General features: G+C 21.7%; 1 protein-coding gene across 1 annotated transcript in view; it reads right to left on the reverse strand.

The window, feature by feature from the left end:
* Positions 1-703: 703 nt before the first annotated feature.
* LOC122719236 (netrin-1-like) overlaps positions 704-21,006 on the reverse strand; it is a 232,316-nt gene continuing 212,013 nt past the window's right edge. Inside the window, exons 5-7 of the mRNA XM_043944888.1 lie at positions 3,620-3,688; positions 2,415-2,625; positions 704-1,123 (exon numbers count right to left, since the gene is read on the reverse strand). Of these exons, the coding sequence (XP_043800823.1) occupies positions 979-1,123; positions 2,415-2,625; positions 3,620-3,688 (425 nt within the window). The 3' untranslated portion in view covers positions 704-978. The remainder of the gene's footprint in view (positions 1,124-2,414; positions 2,626-3,619; positions 3,689-21,006) is intronic.

A 21,006-nucleotide genomic window follows, 5' to 3' on the forward strand; every position in this document is an offset into this window, starting at 1 on the left:
TAAAAATAATTTTAATGTAAATATATATAACAACAAAATAACAGTAGTTTGAAAAATTAAAAGTTTTGTGATATAGAAAATTAATTCATAAATTAATTATTTTCGGAAAATATTATTTTTTTATTATTTTTTAATTAGTACTTAAATATTAATATTTTTTATATCGTTTTTTTTTTAAACATAATAATCTTGATACATATGAAATGAATTTTTATTTTTTGCTTTGCTAGTTGCAAATAGATATTGCAACTAGTTGCAATAGATATTTCAACAAATTTCAAACAAATGTCAAAATAATAAGATAAGATAAAATAGTAAGATATAAAATTATTATAATTCAATGAAATATATTTTAATCAATATTTTTATCAAATTGTTTACTATAATATATAATATATCAAATATAATATATAATATACCAATTATAATATACCAAAAATAATCAAAAATAATGAAGAAATAAAATAATCAATATATTAAAATAAAAATCATGAAATAAAGATTAAACGAATATTCCAATTAAAAGAAAAAAATAAATAAATTTTCTTCTATATAGATTTTTCAATTCTCAATTAATAATTATGATCTTTGAATAAATTATAAGTTTTTGTACAACAGGAAAATACAAAAATACGAAATCAGTTTGCGATACATGCATCTCTCACTTACATTTCACTCCGTTTACGTTTCTTCGTTTACTTATCATTAATCTTAGGACGTCGTCGAGAGTATTTTTATATTCGTGCGAGAAGTTAGGTATGCGATAGTTACAACTATTGGCAGTTTTTGAAAATGAATGTGCACCCTTTTCTAAATACATATACGAGCAAAAGTTTTAAGCTTCTATCTTGTTTTTTTCTTTTTCTCTATCTCTCTTGCTTGTCGCTCTTCTCTCTTCCATTTCTTTCTCTCTCGCTGCTTGCTTCATCTTCCCCTCTTTCTCCTCGTCTAATTTTCCTTGGTGCGATGAGAATTAGTTCAATGGCACGATTTCGCCCTCCGCTGGAAACGTCGCATTCTACGATGCCACTCGTCGCGCCACTCGATCACAATCGACCTTTGGGTTACTGTCAGCCCACCTTGACCTCCACCGTCGCTCTCTTGGCCAAGAATCAAGTACGATCTAGAAATTGATGTTTTTTAATCGTTCATCATCGTTTATTACTCTTCAATTCTTTCAAAATTAATAACACAATGCAAAGTAATTTTTAAAAAGATTGATGGGTTGTTGGCAGACATGGTTTTTAGAATTATATATACTCAAATCTCATAATCCGAAACTTTGAAAACTCAGAATGTTTATTTTTTTTTTTTTTTTTAAGAAGTAAATTCTTTTTTTTATTGAGAATTGAAATTTGGAAATTCAAAATGTTTATTTCCTTTTTTTTTAAGAAGTAGATTTTTTTTTATCGAAAATTGAAATTTTAATTAAAAATTTTAATTAATTTTTGAAATTTTTCAAATTCAAAATAATAATATTCATTTTTTTGAGTTTAACGAATTGAAATTGTAATTATGAAATGAATCAACAGCCTATGTATAAACAATTATTATTAAGTAAAAAAAATTCATATTGTCACAATATTCTCTATATGCTATTTACAATACATTCTTATCATATCATTTAAATTGTATAATTTATAACATTATCTAGCATTTTAAGTTTCAATGATAAAATGAATGTTAAAAAAGTTATATAGGTATAAGATAATATTGCTGTTTTTATCATTTGTATCAATTGTTTCTAAAGAGCAAAAAAAATGTATAGCCGAGGAAAAGTTGATCAACAAATACCGGATAAAGTACATGGTTCTGATCATTTATGGAAGCGAAAAGTTAAAATTTCATCTGACATAATTGTTTTTTTTAATTAATGTCACCGCAGTAGATATTAAATCAGGAGTTGAAAAAATTTAGAAAACAAAAATTTAAGAAATAATACGTATTATATATAATTTTTATTTTTATAAATTTTTCTGTTAACTTCTTAAGTTATAATCAATGGTATGATAATTTAAATATTTAATTATAAAATATTTAAATATTTAGGTTTCCTTTTAATATTACATATTATATTATATATATTTCGTAATTAATGTCTGATATGTAATGATTTTTTTAAAATTATCTATATATTTTTTCATTTGGATGAAATCCATTAGTTTGCAAAAAATGATGTCGCTTTATTAAGTATTAATAGATAATTATAAAAAGTTATAATTAAAAAAGATTATGATTAAATAAAAAATAAAAAGATTATGATCAAATAAGATTTAATTGTAATTTTCTAAATTTTAATTGTTTAATTAATTTAATTATTTTGTTTGTGCATGTTTTGTTGATAGTTATGAAGATATTTTAAAAAATAAAGATCTTACAGAATCATTACAACATTTATATAACGAATAACTTACCTATTTGGCTTGATTTTTGGGCATCTACATGCTAAATCAGCCGAATGTACGTAAAGGAATACATCGCCACGACGAATCCTCGAATTTGGAGATTTTTTATATATGAAATCAACATTCAAAGTGAAACGTATCCAAACTGAACCGGAAACGCTTGTTCCAGCTGAGGAGCCGTCGTTCTTTTTGTGCCTGTCTGTTATTCTGCCCAGAATAGCTAAATAAAAAAAAAAAAATCAAGAAATTTACAATAATTATAATTATAAAAATTGAAATATTTTTTCTTTTTTTTAAATTTTTTCTTTTTTATTTTCATTAGTCTCGTTTCTATTTATTTCCAAATTAAATTCGAAAAGATATAATTTAAACATTATTTTTAACCTTTTTGCTTATTTTGATATACAAGAAAATAAAAAGAGTTGTTCTATTTATGGTTACTTCGTCTATGAATGTTGACAAACCAGTATCCTTTATAGTGCAACGAATAAACTTATTTCATGCCATATGTAGTACTATTTATCATTTCACTTCTGTTCTACTACTTCACTTCTCGACCAGAAGTCGAGAAATATTATTTGCTTTATTGATTGTATAGAAAATAAATCGAAAATAAACGTAATAGGTAATAATAAGTTCTATTAATTTCATTGATGAGATTTAAAGATATGATTATGTTAATATTAATGACACAAGAACTAGCAATAAATGGAAATTAAAGAGCAATATTTAAATGAAACATTCGATAAACGCGGTTATTTAATAATATAAAAATAGATATAAATATAACTATAAATATAAATATAAACAATAGAATAATTAAAAAATTATAATTAAAAAGTATTGTTATTTAAATAATATAGAATATATAAAATTTTATCAATATTTGAACTAATTATTTAAATATTTAAGAAATTAGAAAGAAATTTCTTTCTTTTAATCACTAAGAGAAATAAAAATATTTGTATTATGGCAGGAAATAAAATTGAATATTTCGATATTTTTGATGCTAAACAAAACTTACTATTTACGGAAATAAGTCTAATTTAGATTAAAAAATATTTAAATTTGTAAAATACAGTTTATAGAATATGATGAATATAAATAATACAAAAAAAAATAAATTTAGAAAATGGAGTCATATCATTTTTCATATCATTGTTATCAGAATATTTTTTCTTTAATAATGACATTCGTTTTCGATTTGTACTTACCATAATCTCTTTTGCAATACTTGTTTAGGTTTAATCTTTTAGTACTGGCTCGACATTTTCCACATTGGTCTGTAACAAAATATAAAATATTAGTTCGTTATTTTTTGTATTTAATTGAAAAAATTTACATTTGCAATTTTTCATCTCATCATTTATATTATTATTATCATTATTTATTATAACCTTTTTAAAAAATGATGCTAGTACATAATTAATTTGTGTTCAATGCTCATCTAGAAAAAACCAAGTATTTAAAAATTTCGTAACATTTTTTTTTATTTTTATATTGTGTTCCTGAAGATTTAATAAAAAGTATCTTATATCTTATTTATTATAAAATTTTATATTTATACTTTTGCTGAAAATAGCTATAATATAAAATATCTTTTTTAAATAAAATTTGAGTATTTGTATTTAATTATAAGTTTAATAATTAGATTTTTTTATTATATTTTTTAATACATTCTTCCCTTATAATATAAAAATATGGATAAAAATATCAAATTAATTGATATCTATTCTTTTATATTATTCGATTTTTACCATTCATTTAATTTTTTAATTTTTAAATAAATATTCTAAACAGGAAATCTATATGGAATTATTATAGAAAGATTTTTGTCAAATTTCATAATTTTTTATGTATGTTCCATTCTTTGAATTAATATGACATATATTGTAAAAACATCTGATTTTATTACATTACAATGAAAAATTTAGAATTACTAGTTTTAGAATTACTAGTAGACAAGATACAAAAATTAAAAAAAAATAAAAAAAGATAAGATATTTCATTAACGCAGATAATTTCTTCAAAATCTATTAAAATAATACAAGTTATTTACTGATATTTATAGTATTAATATTTAATTTATAGTATATAATTTATAGTATACTTATAGTATAATTTCATAATAAAAAATTAAAAGAAAAATCTTTTTATAGTCTACATATTGAATTTGAGATGTACGTGATATTATTGCAGATTTTCACTGCATTATTACAAAAATTATCATATAATATTAATATAAACAATTTATATATCAAATTTAAAAAAAAATTGTTCTCACAATATGTTATGTAGTTACACATAATGTAGTATTGTAATTTTAAGTGAAAGTTGTGAAAGAGAAACGACTCGACAATTAAAAGAAATCAGGTCTATCGGAAAAATCCATCGATTGGCCATATTTGGTCCTGTGTAAAGAATGGTGTACTTTGAAATGTGACAAAGTCAAAGAAAGAATTTTTAAATATAAATAAAGAAGATGTTATGAATCAATGAAGAGTATCTGTATTAAATCATTAAATTCATAGATTGGCTGTTAACATTGATTATTAATTTATTTATCACTTATAATATTTCTAAATTATAACTTTCTTCAAATTAGAAATATTATAATTATTTGAATTATTAGAAATATCATAATTTTGATAATTATGACTTGATAAAAATTCATAATTACATAATATTATATTCAAAATAAATAATTCTTTGTGAAAAAGCAAACGAAATTTTTAATATCTTTTCAATTTTTAATAATATAAATATATAATATAATTATAGATGTAGCATAATCTATAATTTATTCCTTTAAAATTTTATTTCTTTGTTACAAAACTATAAATCTTTATTACGAATATATTTACATATTTTACATCTTACTTATTTTTTTATTTTCATTTAACAAATGTATAATTGCAAACGATATTAAATTACGATACACTTAATTTGTGATATAATTCTACGACACATTATTCCTTTTATCATTAAATATATCATAAAAATTATTTCATTAGTAAAAAATAATAGATATTAACAATGTTTTAAATATTTCAAAAATTGAACTATTATAGATCTATAGAATATAGATCTATAGGAACTATAGAGTAATATTTCATTCCTTATTTATTATATAATATATTACACTATTAATTAAAATTATTATACTATTAATTAATTTTTTTTTTTTTTTGGTTAAACTCGGTTAAGTAGAAATCAGCTTTCAGTTTTCTTATTCTTCTAACACTTAATATAGTTCATTATCGGTGACAGCTGTGGTTACGTTTATCCATTTATTATCTAGCCGCAATATCCATCTATTATCTCAAACAGCATGGTCAGCGTGCAACATATCCGTGTCTCAGAGTAGCGCAATTAATTTTAACTGGAATATGTCCAGTTATTCTTAACCTGACCATAATTAATAATCTTTACCAAGAGCATACGTAATATATACTTTAGAATGCATCAAAGAAAGAAATGTTAATTTTAAGTGATATAAAAATAATTATAAAAATTATAAATATAATAGTTATCAATAATTAACAAAATTTTTGTTGTTTTGTAGATGAAATTAGAAAGGAATTTTTTTTATTTCTGAACTTTTTTATTTAACTACACTTTTAATAGCAAAAAATATTGTGTTTAATTAGATCAGTTAAAGACATTCAGAATCATACCAGAAAAAAAATTGTTTTTCATTAAAACAATAAATCAATGTACAATTGCATATATTTTTAATGTAATGTCGTGATAAAAATTATTGTAATATGGATAATTTAGCTCATCATTATATCATTACAATTAAAATATTTTATATATATAAAATATTATAATATAAAATATATATATATTATAATAAATTATTATATATTTATATATTTATAAATATTATATATATATTATATATAATATATATATAAGATATATACTATATATATATAAAATATATATTATAATCATTTATTATATTTTATTTTATTTATAATCACTTATTATTATATTTTATTATTATTAATATATTATTTATACATTATATTTTATTATTGATTTTTATTTTTTTCACATATTCTAAAATTTTCATAATAAAAAATCATTAGAGAACATTAAAGAATTAAAGAAGAAATTTTATAGTAAAAGAATATCTAAATTTATAATATTTTACAAAGGACTTTTTTGCAAAGAAGTTTTTTGCAATTCTTATATTTTGCTAAAAACAGTTTTTTATTTTCAAATCAATTGAATATTGAAAATTAATTGAATTGAATTTTGAAACTGTTGTTCCACACAGTTATAAAAATTAATTTAAAAAAATATACATTAATTTTATATCTTGCACATTTTTCATCTAAATAAACTAATCTCACAAGTATTATTTCCATTTTACTTCTTACATTTTGTTATTTTATTTTGTCATATGTAATATTGATAATACAAAATAAATTTGATAACATAATATTGATAATACAAAACATTGTCGATATGTTAACATATTCCTCCATTCATTATTTCTTCATCACATTTCTGCATCAAACGAATTGATAGTAAAAACTATTAAAAATATAAATAGGCACAAATGGAATGTTTACAGAAAGAATCGAAAGAAATACAAAAAACACATTTCCATTTGTAAATTTTATACCGTTTTAATGAACCGTGGCTACAGGTCGATAATAGAATCCGTATAACGTACCGAATCCCCCGAACTACGAATCCAAATTGTACGCAACTAGTACACACGCGTTTCGCTCCACTTTGCTTTTGCTTGTTCGTTGGCTAACCAAATTAAACGTAATTTGAATTTTGTTTGAAATTCAATCGATGCTCCCGTTGGTATACGGGTTGGCGCGCGTTATCCGCTAAAAAATAATGAAAATTCTACGCCCATACAGAGCCATAGTCACGTTCCATCGTCGAACTTGTCTGTCGATATTTCAAAAATTTTCAAATACTGTCAAACAAAGTAATAGAAAGAACATTGCATCTCCTAGATGTTGATATTTCGTACAAACGTGACTTCATTTCGTTTTATATTTTATGCAAATATTTGTGTACTTATTTTTGAAAATTAGATTTCTTGACTTGACTAAGTTTTCAAATAATGGAATTTATAGAAGTTTATTAGGAATTTTTAAGATTTTAAATATTAGAGATTTAGATAAAGACATCTTCATAAATTTTCCTAAAATTTAACATTTTTATATGTATCAAAATGTTCAAAATTACATCACTGATGAATAATTTTATTAAATAATCTTTAATATTAAATTTAAATGATATTTAAATAGATTAATACAAAAAAGATTAAATTATTACGAAATATTCAATTGTAGGAGATTTGAATTAAGCTGCTTATGGATTTAAGGATTAAAAATTTATTTCTATAAATTTTTATAAATCGGTAGAAATGGATTGGATATTTAATTTTTTTAAATTTTAGATACGTAAATATTGTTTTTATATTTTTTATATTAAAATTATTTCAATGAATATTAAAAAGTGGATATAGAAACAATTCGAATTTTAAAAAAAATCTTTATATGATAAAAATGAAGATACAATAGAACGTCGATTATCTAAACTAATTGGATAATATGTGATAAAATGTGAAAAATGAATGACAAAAATAAGAAAAGACAGAAAGAGTATAATAATAACGATTAGGAGACAAATTTATTGAAATAAATAATTTTCTAGATAATCGATAATAGAAAAAATCAAATATTAAAAATATATAGCATAACAATTAGAAATTAGAAATTAACAATTTTTAAATATGGGTGTTTATTTTATTATGAATAATACAATTATACAAAATAAATTCTTTCTAGATACCATATACGTTTCAGTATATGGTATGTGTTCTGAAGCGTATAAACATCGTTATATATGCTAATTTAAATATATCGTACACATATATTTTGCTGTCATTTGAATAACCGAAATTCGAATAATCGACGTTCGAATAATTTGATGTTCTACCTTATCGATATTTTTATTTCGATTTTTTTTATTCGCGTAATTGTTTTCATGGAAAATGTAAACAGTTACTTAATCACTATGATTTCGTAATAAAAGAATTTCGTAGATAGTTCGTTAAGCATAGCATCGAATCAATTAACTGAATTACGAAATGAAAAATACGAATCGAAAGCAAACTAGATATGCGGGATAGCTGCCACGAATCGATCGTGGTGGCAGAGGCCTCGGACCATAATCCGTTTAATTCTGACTAACGAGACGTCCTTTGTGTCGATTAACTCGTGCCAATCTGGTATCAACCGAATAGCTTTGCCGTCGAACGTGTCTAAACCGTAAGGTCTGCTTTCCGATCGAGCGATTCGATCGATAGATGCCGCTGATGTCCGTTGCTCTCTTCGCCGCAACGAGTCGAATGGTATATTGCAATCACCGAACAAACCACCTAAATCCAATGTTACGGACCAAAAGTCAGATGCAACCGCAATCCTCTATGATTTTATTATATCGTATATCGTATATCTTTTTCAAGATCTCGCAATTAATTGAATATAAATAGTATTCTTTGATTCTTTTTTAATTTAATTATTTTTTTTTTTTTTTCGTTTGCATTGGGAATATATCGAAATTTTGCAAAGTTTCGAAACTTATAAAACTCGAAAGGAAAAAATCTAGGATATTTTTTTTTTGTTTTCTCCTTTTTTTTTTGTTTTATGAATAATAAATATTGGTATGTTAATTAAAATTAATATTTTAAAAAACTTTAATATTTGAAATTTTTTAAATCTAGGTTTTTAATCGGTGAATAATAATAATAGTAATAAATATTTTTGATTTCCGAAAAATTAAATTTTTGTTTTATTTTTTCCTCCGTAAAGATTATAATTATAATATGAAATCGTAATTAAAAAGAAATTAAAATAAATATAAATTCAATTGAATAATTATTAGTTAAATAAAAATAAATTCATATTGTTATAACATTTTTGTAAGTTATAACAAGTTATATGAATTAATTTATTATCTAAATTATTTCATATCACAAGCTCGAAATTTTTGAAATTTCAAAGAATTTTAAAGTTTTGAATGTTACATTTCTAATTTATATACTTTCCATCAGAGAATTTTTAATCATTTAATTAATCATTTAAAAAATATGAAATTATTGCAAATTATTGATAAATTATATGAAGATTATAATAGAAAAAATCTAATTTTAAAATTAAATTAATCTGAATTATTTCTTATATCTTGAAACTTCTATTAAATTTTTCATTTTTTAACTATTTTTTTAATTTTTTTAATTAATATAAAATAAAAAATAGAAAATCAATAAAAATAGACTTATCAAATTTTCTTTTTTTTGGTTTTCATATAGGTTTTCAAAATATTGAAAATATTGAAAATATTGAATAAATAATAATTTATAAGATAAATAAAATATTATTAATAAAATAAAATACCTATATATAAAATAAAATACCATTTTTATTTCATTTATATGTATATTTGTATTTTATTTATATTTAATTTATTAATACAAAATATAATTTTGTATATAATTAATTTTGATTTGAAAATACTTTCAATATGAATTATAGATTTTATTGTGTTGATTAAAATATAAAGTTCATTTTTTAAATTATCTAAATATATAATATAATATGCTAATAATTTTAATATGCTTTTAAAAATTATTGCAATAGATATAAATGAATTTTTGTAAATAAATATAAAATATAAAATCATTGATATAAAATTGAAATAAAGTAAATTGAAAAAATGAAATAAAGTAATTCTCCATTACTACTAGATGGCCACAGAATAATGAAATTATATATTTGCGCATCATACTTGATGATAGAAAACTATAATGTATTCATAACTGTAGAGACTGTAGAGTCTTATCATCAGAATGGAAATGATGAAATCTTGATTTTTAGTTAAGAAATTAGAGATGGAAATATGTATTAGATATTCATACTAATTCTGACTAAAATTTATTTCAAATAATAATTTTCAGTAATTAAAATAAACTATTTATTATTTAATAATATTTAATATGTCAATTGAGATGTTCTTTATTTAATTAATTTAAGAAATTTAAGATAAGGGAAATGTTTGAGAAAAATGACAAATTAAAGAATCGATTATTTAAAGAAATAATGTTTATTTCCTAATAAAAAAACTTGTTTCTAAGCATAATCTTCAGAATATATATTAAACAATAAATATAATAATAATCGTAATAAGCGTGTAATAATGCATCAGAAAGATAATAATAATAAAAAAAACTAATTACTTTCATCGAAATCAAATAACAAATAATAATAGCAAATAAGAAATATTCATTTATATATAAATTTCAAAAATAAATTGTCTCTCAAATAATTATATAATCGAGAAATAATTTTAAAATAATCCAATTTGAAAATTCCTTGAATCGTCTAGGTCTGTTTCATACCACAACCGATTGAGTAATGTTGAGATCGAATAAATTTCACTTATCTTTTACGCGTAGCAATTACCATGGGTCATCTCATAAGAAAGAGATCTTTTTAGCAAGAAGTCGTTTCATTTCTTTTTTTTTTCTTCTTCTAAATATTCCCGCTTCTTTTAATGCTCGCGTACAGGATACACGAGGTACACTCGTAGTCGTAAAGTAACGTCTTAATTATAAAAGAGCCTCGGTGCATGCCTTACGAGGCACCCTAAGCATCTTACAGCGGCCGAGTAGGATTTTAATGGACGCGTGGGTGCTTGCCAGTCGTGACAGTGTAGAGAATCTACGGTTTTTCGTGCGACTACCTTTTGAAACATCCCCACCTCGCAAGGTTAAACGGTGCTCTTAATGCGAGGTACTTTCACGACGAAATTAAATGACTTTGATCATAGCCTACCATTTTAAACGAAATTTATGCAGACATTTATTTGTCATTGTACGTGGTAATGAGCCGCGTCAACATTTCGAATTTAAAATTTGACATGTTGGAATTCATCGATGAATACATCTCTCTTCGGTAATTAATAAGAAAATGCGTAACGAATTTTATCATTATTGTGTAAACAGTTATATTTGAAGAAGAAAAAAAAAGATTTTGAGAAAATTAATAATTATTACAATTAAAATTTTTTTTTGAAAATTTCAAATATCAAAATATATGCATAATATGCAAGATATAATAATGTTGAAACTATTTTTTTTATTGATACTATAAATGATATATGATAATAGAATATAGTAACATTCTAACATGATATTATATGTTAAAATACATATGGAAATCAATTTTCAAATAAAATTCAATAATGATGATTCAAGATTTTTTTTTTTTGTTTTCGGATATATAATATGTTTTATTGTATGCATTTTATTAATATATTTTATTTTTACTTTCTATCTAGTTATTTACATATATATATATGTATTTTGCATATATATTCCATGATGCAAAAGTTTTTCAAAAAATTAATTTTCATACTTCATGCTATGTTATTATATTATTAGAATAATATTATTGTAGTATTTTGAGCATTATAAAATTTAAATAACTAGATAGAAAGTAAAAATAAAATATATTAATAAAATACATATATATATATATATTTTTTTTTCATTCATTTCCATATCAAATTACTTCATCAAAAATTAATTTAAAATGGAATTTAAATAGAATTAATAATAAATTATCTAATAAAGTAAAATTTGTGAATAAATATTTTTTGTTTGATTCTTATTTTTCTTTTAGATTATAATAATAAATGCATAATTATTATTCAATTTGGACGATAATTTATAAATAAAAAACCGAAAATAAAGAAGAATTTTTTCATTTTTCAAAATTTTAATTTTTATAAAATCGGAATCCAAATATTTTTTTTTTTAATCAAAATAAGAATATATATTTAAAGTAAATAAATATTTATTTTTCATTTTCCTTTTTGCGTCACAATTTTCTTTATTTTATCTGATAATATATTTATTAACTTAAACTTAAAAGAAGTTTTCAGATTATAGTTGCCAAACCTGTTATTATTTATTAGAGCGCATATATTTGGAACATCCCTAAAAGATTTTACTCGCGCGATATATATCTTCTATGGCAATAATTATCTTCATTATTATAGTATAGGCTTACCGGTTAGGTCCTAAACCAAAGTTAATTACCAGCCGCCGTAGCTAATTTAAATCAAGACTAATTGACCTTCCCCTCACCCCTCCGATTCAACTTCCATTACTCCAAGTCGCGCCTCAGCTTCTAATATCGCGAAACTTTCCCTAAACTTGTCTCGTTTCATCTACGTGTCACCGAAAATCCTTAGCTGATGATTAATATTAAACGAATCAGGAATAAATGAATTTGTATCAACCAAATAAATATTGCGTTGCATGAATAAAAAAAAAAAAAAAAAAAGAAAGAAAGAAAAATCATATTAATATAATAATATTGTATTAATATAATAATATTGTATTTTAAATGAATAATTATCGAAAGTTTGTTTCTTTTTAATTAGACGTTGCATATATATATTCTCTGTATATGTATATATATATAATAAATAGAAATCAAATATCTATTATCTCAAATAATAATATTTTTTTCTTATATGATGTATGCAAATTTAAATAAGTAATACAGATAATAATAAAGATTTGAGTAATATACTCTTTTTTATGTTAGATAGTGATAATTTCTTAGAAATGTTATTTTATTATAAAAAGATGAAGAAAACTTTCTTAGTTACTTAATACAATGCTATATTTTCGAAATTAATATTAGGATGGTATTTTTATCTTATATCACATATTTTTACCAATAAATTCAAAATAAAATTTGAGAAATTTGGATTGGCAAAATTTTTATTTTGATAAAAATATACATTTTTAAAATCTTCATTGTCACGTTTTATTATTTTCAAAATTCATTAATTATGGAAAAACAATAATGAATTGTTGGCAATATATTGTACGGTAGTGAATCATAAAAGGGGTGAAACATAAAGGTTGGGTTTATTATTCTATCAAATGTTCCCTTTGGCGAAATGTGTGTTCAGCTTTAATAGTCCACGAAAAACAGATCGATTGCTCATCACAAATACGACGAAGCGAAAGGTCATTTCCTTCAAGATTCTTTTCGTTTATACAAAAATATCGCAAAATTTTTTCCTCGAATAAATTCACATAACTTAAGCGTAACATAAAATAGAATAAAAACAACTTTTATTCTATTTTTATTTTCTTATATTTTTATTCTATTTTATTCTAACTTTTTTAATATTTTTTCTAACTTTATTATTATTTAAAAAATTAAATGACATTAAATTCTTTATATTTAGTAATTATATTGATAAAACAAATTTTAAATGCGATTGGATAAATGAAACTAATGTATGCGTGAATTACGTTTCTAAGTGCATAATAGTTTAAAGTTTAAATATTAGTTTGAAATTTAGCGTGAGAATGAAAGAGAATGTTAAGCAATTTTTATCTTAAATAGGAAATAAAATTGTATTATTAAATTTTATATTGATTGTGCGCAAATATATTTGAATTATATAAAAAAACGATTTCTTTTTATATATATTAAAAAAAAAAAAAAATATAAATGAATTTTAAATATCTATATAATTTCTCAAAATTTTGTCAAGATTTAGATATCTTTCGTAGAAATACTTTTTAAATTATTTTTATCATTATTTCTAATTTATCTTCTAACACATAGGATTATTAGATTTTATTATATAATAATTTAGTTGAATAGTTGCTTTGAAAAATTATGATTATTTTTATTTTATTTTTCTTAAAATCTTATATCTTTGAAATAATAATAAAAATATTATTTTATAAAATATTTCAATATAATTATAATTTTATTACATTTTAATCTGTACTATAAATTGCATAAATTAAAAATTCAAGAAAATAGTTTTTAAAATGAAAGAAAAATTTTTGAGAAATTTATAATAATTTAAAGTAAAATCCTTTATTAAATTTTAATACTAGAACTATTGCTTTATAAGACATATACTATAGATATACTATATATAAATTATTAAAGATAAAATAGAACAATAAAAATAATTAAAATAAGTATAATTAAAATTAAAATTTTTAATTATATATTTTTTAACTTATAAAATAAAAGTTAATATTAATTTTGATTTAATAATACTTTTATTGAATTGTCTTCTCATATAAAATATTTGTTGCAATTAATAGAAATACAAATTTAATATATTTAATACCAATATAATATCAAATAAGTGATGTGCTGAATAATTAAAATTTAATATCGTAAAATATTTAAACACAATAGTTTACTAACTGTAATAAGCTATTATATTCAATTGATTTTATTTTATCTTGATTTTCTTAACAAGATTTGTAAATGTAATTTGTATATTGCCTGAATATCTTTACAATATTAAATTAAATTTTTAATTTATCATTTGTTGTACAAAATATACGCATCAAATAAATAAAATTTGTATTTTTATTAAGTATAGTGAGAATTTTAACAAATATATAAAATAATTATTTTTCACACTATGGTATTCGAATATTAATGCCGATTGCAATATCTACAAACTGCAAAAATATAAAAATTTGAACTAATTAATCTATTAAGGACCAAGCAGAAATATTGCAATTTTTAAAAATATGGTTATTTATCTTTTATCAAGAATTTTGTAAATATAAAAATATAAAATTTAAAAAATTTTTTAAAAATTTTAAAATGTAGAAATTTATGTAGAAATAAAAATAAATGCTTTTAAAAAAAAATTCTTTGAGCAGTACTTTCGTTGTAATAAAATTATGTTTACATGTTTTATGATTTTTAAAATATTTCTATCATATTTTTAGTATATCATATAGCAGATTCCTTGATGTAAATGTATTAATAAATACTACAAAAGAATTTTTACAAAATTTCAAAATAATAAAAAAATATTCTTATAATTTAATGGAATCTCCTTTTACCATAATGCTACAAATAACTAAAACTTTTAGAACTTCAAATATTATTAATTCTAAAAAAAAAAGAGAGAAAGAAAAATTATTCAGCAAATTCTTGAAATCCCTTTTTATTAAATTATTAATTACGATTTTAAAGAATGTGATATATTATATTGTATATATTAAAAAAAAAAAAAAAACTACAAATGAATTTAATGAGTTGCCAAATTGCCAATAAACTAATTTCTGTTTAAATTGTCTTGATTTTTATCTTGTCGTGGAGAAAAAGGGCTATTGTCAGGGCTATTTTAAAATACATCCATGATTGTGGAAAAGAAAGAAAACGGGAAAGAGAACGAATCGATGTGGTGTGCAAACAGTACCAGGACTATGTTTCCTGAAATGGAAGGACCCCTTAGTGGGCGTTTATTCGAACGCATACGCACAAGCAATTTCACGCGTCGGTACAGTAAGCACTCTGCAGATTAACTCGCCTTGTAAACCAGACAACATGTTTATTTCTGCTCCTTTCATACTGATGCTTCTTTGACACATTACAATGTTTTTAGACCAATTATTTTCAAATATTTTAATAACAATTATATAAAATATTAGCATCAAACATTATCAAATATTATGTATATATTCCAGCAAGAAAATTTTAGGGCATCTTTTTTATCTTTAATAAAATTTTAACATTTTTTATAAACCATGACAATTCAATTGTGTACCTTTTTTATTAAAATTGTAGATGTATATATCTAATGTAAAAAAAGTTGAAATAAACTTTGTTTCATAAATTTTCTTAAATTTATTTTTATTTGATGCAAATATATTTGAAAAAATTTATTGCTAATTGAATATATGTTATTTTCCTATGTTATTATTATTCTTATGTTATTATTTCCTGTATTATTAATATATTAACATATTTGAGAATGAGAAATATAAGTAAATTCGATTAATTTGTTTTTTAAAGTATGTATCAACATTTTATAATACATCTTTATATAATGGAAATAATATAGGATATATAAACTTAACATTCAACAAACAAAGATTATATCTACAGAAATTATCATTGTCTGTATTTATGAAATAGTTTTATAATTATAATTATAATGTTTTTAAATAAAAAAAATCGTATTTTATAATTAATGAAACGTTTAAAAAATTATTTTAAGTCTCAGTTATTTTTGAAACTTCAGCTTCAAAACATGTATAAATTCTTAATACTGCCCTTTATTATTCCTGCAAGGTACCGATTTTCATTACTGCATCGTGAAGCAATTGCAAATGAATCTTTATTATCTTTCTTTGAACATTCAATTATTCAACGCGCATATGAAATGATGTTTCTTCAAAGTTCAGATTTGTAGACTTATACGTACATCATTTATTAGAGTTTGTTTTATATTGAAATTTATAAATTTATAAAAATTGAAATTTACTACATTAAATTTGAAATTTATAATATAAATATTAAAAGATTCATTGTGAAACTTCATGATTAATTTGGAAAATATTTAATAAATATTAAATAAATATTGTAAAAATCATAAGATGAAGAAAGATAATAGATAACAGAGAAATGGACAAATGAAATAAAAAGAAATTAGCAATACAGAATATTAAGATTCTCAATTATTAATTTTTAATTCTATTTATATTAAAAATATTAGCCAAAAAATTGGTATACACGACGGATTTTAATTTCCTCAGGCAAATATCTTGGAAAATACGAAAAATATGAAAAGAATATTTAAAATAAAAATTTCAGATTGTATTATCATTTATTTAATGTAATGAATGATGTTTGGAAAAATTAATTTTAGATTTTTTAATTACATATTTTTTAATATTAGAAACGATTTCGAAAGACTATCTAAACGTAATTTTATGTATAATAAAGAATATTTTTAGATTATGCTATATATAAAATTATACAGGTTGTTTTAATATATTCATAGAATTTTTTCAAAGATCAAAATAAACACAAAAAATGATATAAAAATAAGACAATTCTGTTATTATCTTATCTGTCATTATTTTTATCTTTTCACTTAACACTTCTTAAATTACTTGTAATTTAAATAACCTTAATTATTGTTTTAGCCACAATAACATATTAACATCTTGTTTATATACGTACTATAATAATATTATTTATACTTTTTTTATAAAAATCAAATAAATTGCAATTTGAAAATTTTTTTACAGTACACAAATATCTCTTTCTTTTGATAATTATATAAAAATATTTTTAATAACATATAAAATAAATATTTTATTTTTAAATGTAAATTATACATCTAGTAAAATTTTTAATAAAATATTTAAGTAAAATACTAAAAATCTGTTATAGTTAATATAGTCACAATAAATATTTCTTCAATGTTCATCACGATATATCATAAATTACTTCCATTATTCCACAATATTATTTTCATATAGCCACGTATACTAAAGTAACTAAATGTTCAAAATTTTCACTATAAAATTTTCTATTAAAATAATTACAAATAGAAACAAATATAGTGACTGTTTTGCGATCTTCTTGAATTTTACAAATTAGGAAACTAGTAGTATTAAGAAATTTCTAAACAATTAAGCATTTTCTAGATTATCTAGATTGTTACAGTAAAATTGGTTATTATTTATAAACCTTTCGAGTTAAAATAGTCTCGAGTTAAAATATTTTTTTCTTCTCAAGTTTCATCCTATATACGGATATACAATATTATGATAGTCAACGCCATCATTCATGAACTTCCTGCAATTTACTATTACACTATCAAAAGAAAATGATTGTTTTGTACAGTTGTCTAATACTTTATGCGTAACCAAACTCAATAACCTATTAATATACTGTGTCAGAAGAAAATTTACGATAGATAATAAGATTAATTAAAATTTAGTATACTAATCGTGAGCCATCATTTAAAACTAATAATATATAAAATTAAATTACATTTTAGATTTATAACGAAATATAATAGGTTGCACATATATTAAGTAATATTAAGCTGATAAACATTTTATAAATGCACAAATATCATACGCTTATCATTTAATATATAATATTATGAAATCAAAATTCTACGTAAGTTTGCGTATATATATATATATATATTGAAAATAAAATTTGTCGAAAGAAAAGAAATCTATAGTAGCAAAAATTACATGGTATTGTCGCAGAATTGCATATAAATAACAGACATCGAAGAATAGACCCGACGATAAATAAAATATTCACAAAAGAAGCCCGAGATCTCGTTTCTTTGTAAGACGCAACGAAGTTAAAAAGCGAAAGGGATAAGTTACACGCGATATCTAATTATTTAATCTTAGTTCCATCCACTATCAACTTTTATATACCCTGGAGTATAAAGCGTTAACGCGATGGTAACATATTTCTGTTTCCTTTTCAACATCAATTTTACGGGTTTTTCATCGAGTTTTTCGCCTTTACCTGGCTCAAAATCGTAACTCATCTTGCAAGCCGCCTCGATACGATACGCTTACCAACATGTTATTACACGTTCGGTTGTATGCAAACAGGCAGAGAGCATCGATAGCCGTGGGCATCCCCTTTTTAGCATTGCAGCCTCATTGTTCATAAGCGTTGCAAACTAGTAGCTGGAGGATACTCGTCGCTCCTTTCCAGATGCTATTTTTGCAAGGAATAAGAGCATCGTATCGCGTATGCAGGTGTGTATACATCGGGAGTATGCATCTCGCGTCACGAATCGCATCTATATGTTAATGCTGCACGCAACCACGCGGGTAATTCTCGTTGCACGCACCCACGCGCCGTGCTTCGTTGGTCGGATACATATGAACGCGATTCCGGAAATCGTATGATCATTCAGATTCCTCCAAGCATGACAAATTGATATTAACACCTTTTATTTTTGTACTAATTGGCACGGTGGTAAAATGGTATGTGGATGATTGAGTTACGAGGTGTACGATCGTTGTAACACGGTGTTTCCTGATCATTTTGGCGATACGTTTTAGAAATGGTTTTTTTGCTATTTCTTGATTTATTTGAAGTGATAAAAAGGCTCAGTTTTGATACTTGTCGTGACTTGTTTAGAAAAAAAATATTTAAGAAAATATAATATCGTTGAATGTAATTATTAAGAAAAAACTTCATTTGTTAGATGATGTGACGATTATTTCTTTTGTTTAAGAAGAGATTCTTATTTGTGGTTTATTATTATTATTTTGAATTGAATTCAAAATGCTGTACATAATTGATTTATTATTTAAATTATAATAAAATATTCATCTGAATTGTCGTTTTTTTAAAAAAATTATATATAATGTATAAATTGTATAAAATTATATAAAATGTTTATAAAATAATTTATAAAATGTTTTTATAAGCATATAAAAAATATTAGAAATAATAATACGTATCGTCAAATAGAATATGATCACTTGTTTTTTTATAAACTGGAAAATTATATATTGAAGTAAAACAGATTAAAATCAAAATCATTGATGTATAAAATTTACAAATTCTGACCATTAAATTAAGGATTACATGTTCAAACTTTCCTAAATATTTATATATAGCAGTGTATTATAAATAGCAAGCTGTCTTTGAATATCAAATTATTAAATACATAAGTAATCGTGTATAAATAGCAATTAATTTATTACTATCTAACTTTGAAACATTTAATCTTTATTGATTATTATTTATTAACCTAAATATAACTTCTAGATCCTATAAATATATAAGCCAATCTTTTGATTACTTCAATTAATTTTTAAATAAATTTCAAAATTGAAAATAATTACAAATATAATTAGATAATATATAAGATAGAAAAAAGTTCATAGGTATTAAGTCAGATGGAAATAGAATTAAAAACTTTTCTTTATAAGAAATTTGTTAATGATGATTATCATCAATTTGATCATCACATTATCTGATATTTGAATTCATGATACATAATATTACAGTGTTATGTTTAACATAATGTTAAACATAATATTAATGTTTTTAGAATTATTTACTACATATGAATATATAATTATATAAATAAATATATGTAATTATATTTCTATCTATGAAATATATATGATATTAATTTCAAAAAAAAGAAAAATTTTCATATTCTTAAGACAAAAAATATAAAATCTATCATTTTATTTTAATGTTAATAAAAAACTATTATTAAATGGATGTGATTGCACAAATAAAATTTTGAATAAGTCAATAGTTTATATATATTATTATTTAATTTCAATTGATTTGATTAAATCGTTTTTTAATTTCATTAATTTTTAAAGCTTTTTAAATAAAAGTATAAATGATCCTGTATTTTAATAAAACAATATTAAAATCTTTTAATTTCAATATAAGTATAAATATTTTATTTCAAATTCAATTTTCAATAATCAATATGTTTATAATTTTAAATAAAAAATTTAAATGTATTAATCGACAATATTAAGATTAAAAAAAATTAAGATTAAAGAATTGTTTTCATCAATTTGACAATATTTTCGTACTTTTACATCTGGGATCAGCAATCCCTCAGGATCTCTTGTTTTTTATTTCAAACATGCATGCAAGCTGTCGGTTAGTTCATCTGAAAAATACTCGAATGTTATTGATTATCGAATGAACGAGTTGATGACTGATTGTGA

Source organism: Apis laboriosa, unplaced genomic scaffold (genome assembly GCF_014066325.1).
Source record: "Apis laboriosa isolate Shangri-la unplaced genomic scaffold, ASM1406632v1 scaffold71_cov137, whole genome shotgun sequence".
NCBI lineage: Eukaryota > Metazoa > Arthropoda > Insecta > Hymenoptera > Apidae > Apis > Apis laboriosa.